The sequence below is a fragment of the Battus philenor genome, unplaced genomic scaffold, assembly GCF_028537555.1.
Source record: "Battus philenor isolate CCGP_79_NKW_IND1 unplaced genomic scaffold, ilBatPhil1.0.hap1 SCAF_19, whole genome shotgun sequence".
NCBI lineage: Eukaryota > Metazoa > Arthropoda > Insecta > Lepidoptera > Papilionidae > Battus > Battus philenor.
In genome coordinates this window covers 4,497,050-4,505,872 of record NW_027181681.1, presented here as the reverse complement: position 1 = coordinate 4,505,872, position 8,823 = coordinate 4,497,050, and the positions used below count along the sequence as shown (strand labels likewise).

The 8,823-nt window shown below is 36.3% G+C and overlaps 3 protein-coding genes across 3 annotated transcripts; all 3 read left to right on the top strand.

Annotated features, from left to right (window-relative positions):
- The first annotated feature begins 226 nt into the window (after positions 1-226).
- Positions 227-802, top strand: LOC137921387 (magnetosome-associated protein MamJ-like). The gene has a single exon (XM_068764127.1). It carries the CDS (start codon positions 227-229, stop codon positions 800-802), a length of 576 nt encoding a protein of 191 aa, XP_068620228.1.
- Positions 803-4,097: 3,295 nt separating this feature from the next.
- LOC137921391 (uncharacterized) lies at positions 4,098-4,640 on the top strand. Its single transcript, XM_068764131.1, has one exon. It carries the CDS (start codon positions 4,098-4,100, stop codon positions 4,638-4,640), a length of 543 nt encoding a protein of 180 aa, XP_068620232.1.
- A 3,373-nt stretch (positions 4,641-8,013) lies between these two features.
- LOC137921390 (uncharacterized) lies at positions 8,014-8,556 on the top strand. The gene has a single exon (XM_068764130.1). The coding sequence runs from the start codon at positions 8,014-8,016 to the stop codon at positions 8,554-8,556; it is 543 nt and encodes a 180-aa protein (XP_068620231.1).
- The last annotated feature ends 267 nt before the right edge of the window (positions 8,557-8,823 follow it).

The following is an 8,823-nucleotide window of genomic DNA, read 5'->3' as shown; positions in this document are numbered from 1 at the left end:
AGGTAATAAGGAAATATGCCGCCGAATTATCTTTTTAAATAGATTAAAACTATAACATAGATAAAAAAATCATATAAAAACTCAACACTAGCTTTCTAATTAATTATTATAACTATACTCCCAACTAAAAGTACGTAAGTAATTATTTTTTAACTTGAATTTATATTATATTTGAATTTCTCAGAACTTGGTAACAAATTACATTATATTCTTTTAGAATAGTACCATGAAACTATTTATTGCCTTCGCACTATTCGCCGTGGCTGCGGCTGGCGTCCTTCCGCCCGCGCTCGTCGCCAGTGATAATCCAGAGATTCAGGAGATCATCGCTGCCATTCAGAGCCCCAGCACCGATCCCGCCACCGCCGCCGCTCTCGAACATCAGCTCCTCGAAATCCTTGGCCTTTTCAAACCCGAGCCCATTCAAGTCGGACCCGCGATCGTTGAAGAAGACAGCCCCATCTCCATCGGACCTGCCATCATCGACTTCCCTCTGCCCGACGGCGGCGCAGTAACCGAGGTGCAGCCCGAGCCCGTGCAGCCCGCGCCCGTCGCCCCCGCTGCCAGCGCTCCTCTCGTCCAACTGATCTTGAACGTCAACGCACCTAACTTCCCCGGATCTCCCGTGTCCGTCGAGTCCAACCCGCAGCCCGCTCCGTCCCCCGTGCAAGTGATCGAGGAGGCTGAGAACCTGCCTGAGCCCATCATCGTTATAGACAGGCCAATCGTAGCCGAACCCGTCATCGTCGTAGAAAATCCAGCCCCACAACCCGTCATCACTCTTCCTGACATCATCAACTAAATACAACCAAAAAAAATTACCAATTTTGAACCAACTACAAAAAATGGGTTAATAAATGAATTAATTTGATGTTTTCGTTTCTTTAAATCCTTGATAACTGAAATTTATTTTTTTTGCTTAAAATTTTATCAAAGGCCTATATATTCCACTATTTATTTTTAACACTGAATGTAATAAATCGATTAAAAGCTTTTATTAAATACGATTGTACTCAATATAAAAATGTAGTGAAATTAAAATAGAAACATAAACAATCTGTAAGATGAGTCAATAACAGGAAATTCGTACTCATTAGAAACTATATTGTTCATTTTGTATATTTTGTTTATATTTCTTAAATAACGATTTACAAACGAGTAATAATTAACTTAATTTCGAATTTAGTAACATAGATTGTAAGTATACCGAAAAAGGAAGAAAGAAGCCGGAATTATATTAGCTTAAGACTTGTCTAATTAATGTTTTGTGATGGGAATCTGTAGGATTTGTAAACGTCTTATAATTTCAATATTTTGATACAATTTTATCAGTATAACGAAGTGTATTAATAATAAATAATTTTTAATGCCGATACCTAAGTTTAACTTGTTTTCATTTAACACTTGTGTACGCTAAAAAAGTAAAATGTACGGTTGTATCACACGAAGGAATTTCTTTCAGACAACCATGGTATGGATATAGAAGAGGGATAAGCAGCAGGTTGTTTATGTGTACATATAAACAAAACCTACGAACATACGTACGTAAACGTATTTTTATATTTATTCATATATACTTTGAACAGGTTTGTTAATCTTAAGTTTTGGTTACAATTAAATGAGCTCTCTGGACATTTTTATAAAAACGCTCCGTTTTTTTTTCTAGAACTGTTCTCTAAGTCCAGTGGTAGAAAATTTTTGAAAGCCGTTCTTAATCGACAAAGCCAGGAAATTTTTTCTTTATCAAGCATTTCTGCTCTCGTTTCTATCTTCAGGCGTTATGTCCTGTAAAATGTCAAAGGCCTATTAGAGAAAATAGTTAAGTCAGCGGCGTTACAACTGGTTCCAAAAATATCAATCTGATAGTTTTCTGTTATAGTTTTCACGACGGAAAAATAAGGCTCTATGTACACTGTCTTACACCATATTCCACGAAAGTGGAATACTTAAGATCAGCTGGCGCCTTCTTTCCTCTTTAGAAATGTTTTCTGAAAAGAGTTAGGGGTGAGTTACGCTTATTTACACCAGACTTCATAAGCGGCATTTACCGATTCTGGTGGTTCAGGAAAAGACAGCAGAAGGCGCTTAGCGTAAAACCTCTATCAAGGTAGCAAAACTCAAGAGCTCTGCCCAGGTCGTTACATACTACAGTTTCACAAAATTGGTAAATATAATATATTCAGTTAACGCTGAAACACACAGAGGCTTTTAATTTTTAATGAATGCCACTATCGGATGGAGATTCATTACACCGAATAGCGTTAGACAAGCTAATGCAAATATCAGTGTTACTTCAATTTATAATAAGCACCAACTTGCTGTTGACAAAATTTGTAATTGACCATCAAGCATACATATGATAAAAAAAGGGTTCAAAATAAATAAGCGCACGGAGTAATGTTTTTAGTATCGTTATACAAAAAATACTTATAAAGGTCAAAGAACCTTTAGTTCGTTTATTATACAAATACTTTTACTGTTTTGTTAGGAGTGATAATTCCTCCCTATAGAAATTTTGGGACTTCTAATTAGAGTAACTAAAACATTTGGTTTTGCTACGGGCCCTATTTGAAGCACCATTAATTTAAGTACAATTACTTGAAACACCATTAAGAAGACGTTGAAAAGTTAGCGTAAATGAGCCTATGCCTTAACTAAGCAATAAAGAATCGGGAAGCTGTGACAATTCTCATAGTGTCAGTTGCATATGGTTTTGGCAGTCCTGTCTCATCTCTGTCGAGAAGAATAAAAGTTTATGGTTACTAGGCAGGCCTATGTAAGATGTATTGAAATTTCCCAAAGTCTCACAAAATTTGATTCGTGCAAAGAATATAACAAGCATCATTCCTCATTATTCCGATATTTAATCGAAGAAAAATAGATGTTGTACAATTAAATATGTATAAGATGTCACTATTCTATTGTTTCTGAAGAAATTAATGCTGTTAGCCCTATGGCTTTTACAGCTTCATCGGTACTGAGTTCACGGAGCGGAAGGGTGATTAATATTATAAACATAAAAAAATGTAATATTTGACACATATTTTAAATAAAGGTATTAAACAAAAGAATAAAAATACAGATTGATTCTTTTAAAGAGTATGTCATCCAAATGTCTACTGCCGAATTGCACATACGGTCAAAATAGAACCTTGTATTCTGCGCCACGTACTGCAATAAACCTGATTCAATTGAGCTGATTTTTTGACATACATTTAAAAAAAAAATTCAATACACAATAGCTCTGGAAATCTTATTGTAAATTTTCTCTTTAAAATGGCCCCATAAAAAAATTATTCTAGTTAAGACGAGTAACCTCGATAGCCACTGGATATCCCTAAAGCGACCGATCAGTTTCTAGGAGAAAGCTTCCCGAAGTAAATTCATCATAGCTGACGGTATGTGCAGTTGCTACAACCTATTGAGATCACGTATGCGATGAGTGAATTAAAAAACGCTCAAACATTGTTAGAAAAAAAAATTTGTCTTGAAACAGTCACATGCTTTCAGTTCTTAAACAACTTAAATTTTAAAAATATGAAAACAGGACCTTTTCTGTACCCATGAACGAATTAATTTACTCTCAATCTATCACTTATGCGTCGAATCCCCAAGTTTGAAGAAAATGGAGAAAACTGGAGCAAGTACGTAACAATCATTATTAAAAAAAAATGACTTGACAGTAAACGCGCAAAATTCACTCTACCACAACAACATCGTGACTGAGAAATCCACACAGTCAGTGATTCCAAGGACCTTCCCTCCGTTCATTACTTTTTGAAATAAGTATATTTAAAAACATAAATCTGCTCGTAACATTCATAAGCTTATAGCGATAAACGCTCTTATGTCACATTGTAAATTACTTAATGATTTAAAGCTATAAGGAACAATGCGGATAAATTATCTCGTTAAGAAGATAAAAATTAATTAAGAGATAAAAAAATTGTATAAAAAGTGAATGCAAACGAATCAATAATCATAGCTCCACACTTAAAAGTAAGAAATTAATTATATTTTTAAATATTCAATTAAATATAACTTTTCGCTAATTATTAAAAAAAAACTTGTATAAATTTATTTGCAGTTACAGCACCATGAAACTGTTCATCGCCTTCGCATTTTTCGCCGTAGCTGCAGCCGGCGTTCTGCCGCCCGCGCTCGTCGCCAGTGATAATCCAGAGATTCAGGAGATCATCGCTGCTATTCAGAGCCCCAGCACCGACCCCGCCACCGCCGCCGCTCTCGAGCACCAGCTCCTCGAAATTCTTGGCCTCTTCAAACCCGAGCCCATCCAAGTCGGACCCGCGATCGTCGAAGAAGACAACTCCATCTCCATCGGGCCCGAGATCATCGACTTCCCTCTGCCCGACGGCGGCGCCGTGACCGAGGTGCAGCCCGAGCCCGTGCAGCCCGCGCCCGTCGCCCCCGCCGCCAGCGCTCCTCTTGTCCAACTGATCTTGAACGTCAACGCACCTAACTTCCCCGGATCTCCCGTGTCCATCGAGTCCAACCCTCTGCCCGCTCCGTCCCCCGTGCAAGTGGTCGAGGAGGCTGAGAACCTGCCTGAGCCCATCATCGTTATAGACAGGCCAATCGTACCCGAACCCGTCATCACTCTTCCTGACATCATCAACTAAATACAACCTTAAAAATAGGCCAGCATGTTAAAATGACAAGACAATTTTAATAAATAATTTATCAAGATACTTTTTTTTCATTTCCCGCAATGTCGGAAAAAAATTTGAAGTTCAGATATTTCTAATATACCTATTTCCGAAGTTTTATTAAAAATATTATGAAGATAATAAGACTATATCTTGAGCTAAAAATTTAAATCTTTCATAACTGAAAGTTTTTTTTACTTAAAATTTTATCAAAGGCCTATATATTCCACTATTTATTTTCAACACTGAATGTAATAAATCGATTAAAAGCTTTTATTTAATACGATTGTACTCAATATAAAAATGTAGTGAAATTAAAATAGAAACATTAACAATCTGTAAGATAAGTCAATAACAAGAAATTCGTACTCATTAGAAACTATATTGTTCATTTTGTATATTTTGATTATATTTCATAAATAACGATTTACAAACGAGTAATAATTAACTTAATTTCGAATTTAGTAACATAGATTGTAAGTATACCGAAAAAGGAAGAAAGAAGCCGGAATTATATTAGCTTAAGACTTGTCTAATTAATGTTTTGTGATGGGAATCTGTAGGATTTGTAAACGCCTTATAATTTCAATATTTTGATACAATTCTATCAGTATGACCAAGTGTATTAATAATAAATAATTTTTAATGCCGATAAATTTAACATGTTTTCATTTAACACTTGTGTACGCTAAAAAAGTAAAATGTAAGGTTGTATCACACGAAGGAATTTCTTTCAGACAACCATAGTATGGAAATAGAAGAGGGATAAGCAGCAGGTTGTTTATGTGTACATATAAACAAAACGTACGAACATACGTATGTAAACGTATTTATATATTTATTCATATATACTTTGAACAGATGTGTTAATCTTAAGTTTTGGTTACAATTAAATGAGCCCTCTGGAGATTTTTATAAATACGCTCCGTTATTTTTTTTTCTAGAGCTGTTCTTTAAATCCAGTGGTAGAAAATTTTTCAAAGCCGTTTTTGATCGACAAAGCCTGGAAATTTTTTCTTTATCAAGCATTTCTGCTTTCGTTTTTATCTGCAGGCGTTATGGCCTGTAAAATATCAAAGGCCAATTAGAGAATATAGTTAAGTCAGCGGCGTTACAACTGGTTCCAAAAATATCAGTCTGATAGTTTTCTGTTATAGTTTTCACGACGGAAAAATAAGGCTCTATGTACACTTTCTTACACCATATTCCACGAAACTATACTTGAGATCACCTGGCGCCCTCTTTCCCTTTTGAAAATGTTTTCTGAAAAAAGTTAGGGGTGGGGTACGCTTATCTACACCAGACTTCGTAAGCGGCATTTGCCGATTCTGGTGGTTCAGGAAAAGGCCGCAGAAGGCGCTGAGCGTAAAACCTCTAGCAAAACTCAAGAGCTCTGCCCAGGTCGTTACATGCTACAGTTTCACAAAATTGGTGAATATAATATATTCAGTTAACGCTAAAACACACAGAGGCTTTTAATTTTTAATGAATGCCACTATCGGATGGAGATTAATTACACCGAACAGCGGTAGACAAGCTAATGCAAATATCAGTGTTACTTAAATTTATAATAAGCACCAACTTGCTGTTGACAAAATTTGTAATTGACCATCAAGCATACATATGAGAAAAAGCGCACGGAGTAATGTTTTTAGTCTCGTATACAAAAAATACTAATAAAGGTCAAAGAATCTTTAATTCGTTTATTATACAAATACTTTTACTGTTTTGTTAGGAGTGATAATTCCTACCTATAGAAATTTTGGGACTTCTAATTAGAGTAACTAAAACATTTGGTTTTGCTACGGGCCCTATTTGAAGCACCATTAATTTAAGTACAATTACTTGAAACACCATTAAGAAGACGTTGAAAAGTTAGCGTAAATGAGCCTATGCCTTAACTAAGTAATAAAGAATCGGGAATCTGTGACAATTCTCATAGTGTCAGTTGCATATGGTTTTGGCAGTCCTGTCTCATATCTGTCGAGAAGAATAAAAGTTTATGGTTCCTAGACAGGCCTATGTAAGATGTATTAAAATTTCCCAAAGTCCCACAAAATTTTATTCGTGCAAAGAATATAACAAGCATCATTTTTCATTATTCCGATATTTAATCAAAGAAAAATAGATGTTGTCAAATTAAATAAGTATAAGATATCTCTATTCTATTGTTTCTGAAGAAATTAATCCTGTTAGCCCTATGGCTTTTACAGCTTCATCGGTACTGAGTTCATGGAGCGGAAGGGTGATTAATATTATAAACATAAAAAAATGTAATATTTGACACATATTTTTAATAAAGGTTTTAAACAAAAGAATAAAAATACAGATTGATTCTTTTAAAGAGTATGTCATCCAAATGTCTACTGCCGAATTGCACATACGGTCAAAATAGAACCTTGTATTCTGCGCCACATACTGCAATAAACCTGATTCAATTGAGCTGATTTCTCGACATACATTTAAAAAAAAACATTTCAATACACAATAACTCTGGAAATCTTATTGTAAATTTTCTCTTTAAAATGGCCCCATAAAAAATTATTCTAGTTAAAACGAGTGACCTCGATGGCCACTGGATATCCCTAAAGCGACCGATCAGTTTCTAGGAGAAAGCTTCCCGAAGTAAATTCGTCATGGCTGACGGTATGTGCAGTTGCTACAACCTATTGAGATCACGTGTACGATGAGTGAATGACAAAAAGCTCCAACATTGTATGACAAAAAATTTGCCTTGAAACAAAGTCACATGTTTTCAGTTCTTAAACAATTTAAATTTTAAAAAGATGAAAACTGGACCATTTCTGCAGCCAGGAACGAATCAAATTACTCTTAATCTATCACTTATTCGTCGAATACCCAATCGTGAAGAAAATTTTGATTGGAGTAAGTACGTAACAATCATTATTTTAAAAAAAATGACTCGACGGTGAACACGGTGAAATTCACTCTACCACAACATAATCGTGACTGAGAAATCCGCACAGTCAGTGATTCCAAGGACTTTCCCCCCGTTCATTACTTTTTGAAATAAGCATATTTCAAAACATAAATCTGCACGTAACATTCATAAGCTTATAGCGATAAACGCTCACATGTCACATTGTAAATTACTTAATGATTTAAAGCTATAAGGAACAATGCGGATAAATTATCTCGTTAAGAAGATAAAAATTAATTAAGAGATAAAAAAATTGTATAAAAAGTGAATGCAAACGAATCAATAATCATAGCTCCACACTTAAAAGTAAGAAATTAATTATATTTTTAAATATTCAATTAAATATAACTTTTCGTTAATTATTAAAAAAAAAACTTGTATAAATTTATTTGCAGTTACAGCACCATGAAACTGTTCATCGCCTTCGCACTTTTCGCCGTAGCTGCAGCCGGCGTTCTGCCGCCCGCGCTCGTCGCCAGCGACGACCCCGAGATTCAAGAGATCATCGCCGCCATCCAGAGCCCCAGCACTGACCCCGCTACCGCCGCCGCTCTTGAACACCAGCTTCTCGAAATCCTGGGTCTCTTCAAGCCCGAGCCCATTCAAGTCGGACCTGCGATCGTCGAAGAAGACAACTCCATCTCCATCGGGCCCGAGATCATCGACTTCCCTCTGCCCGACGGCGGCGCCGTGACCGAGGTGCAGCCCGAGCCCGTGCAGCCCGCGCCCGTCGCCCCCGCCGCCAGCGCACCTCTCGTCCAACTTATCTTGAACGTCAATGCACCTAACTTCCCCGGATCTCCCGTGTCCATCGAGTCCAACCCTCTGCCCGCTCCGTCCCCCGTGCAAGTGGTCGAGGAGGCTGAGAACCTGCCTGAGCCCATCATCGTTATAGACAGGCCAATCGTACCCGAACCCGTTATCACTCTTCCTGACATCATCAACTAAATACAACCTTAAAAATAGGCCAGCATGTTAAAATGACAAGACAATTTAAATAAATAATTTATCAAGATACTTTTTTTTTCATTTCCCGCATTGTCGGAAAAAATTTGAAGTTCTGATATTTCTAATATACCTATAGTTATCTTCTCATATACCTATTTCCGAAGTTTTATTTAAAATATTATGAAGATAATAAGACGTAGCTATATCTTGAGCTAGTTTTATTATATGCTTTGCTTAAGATATTTTTATTACACAAGTACTGATGTG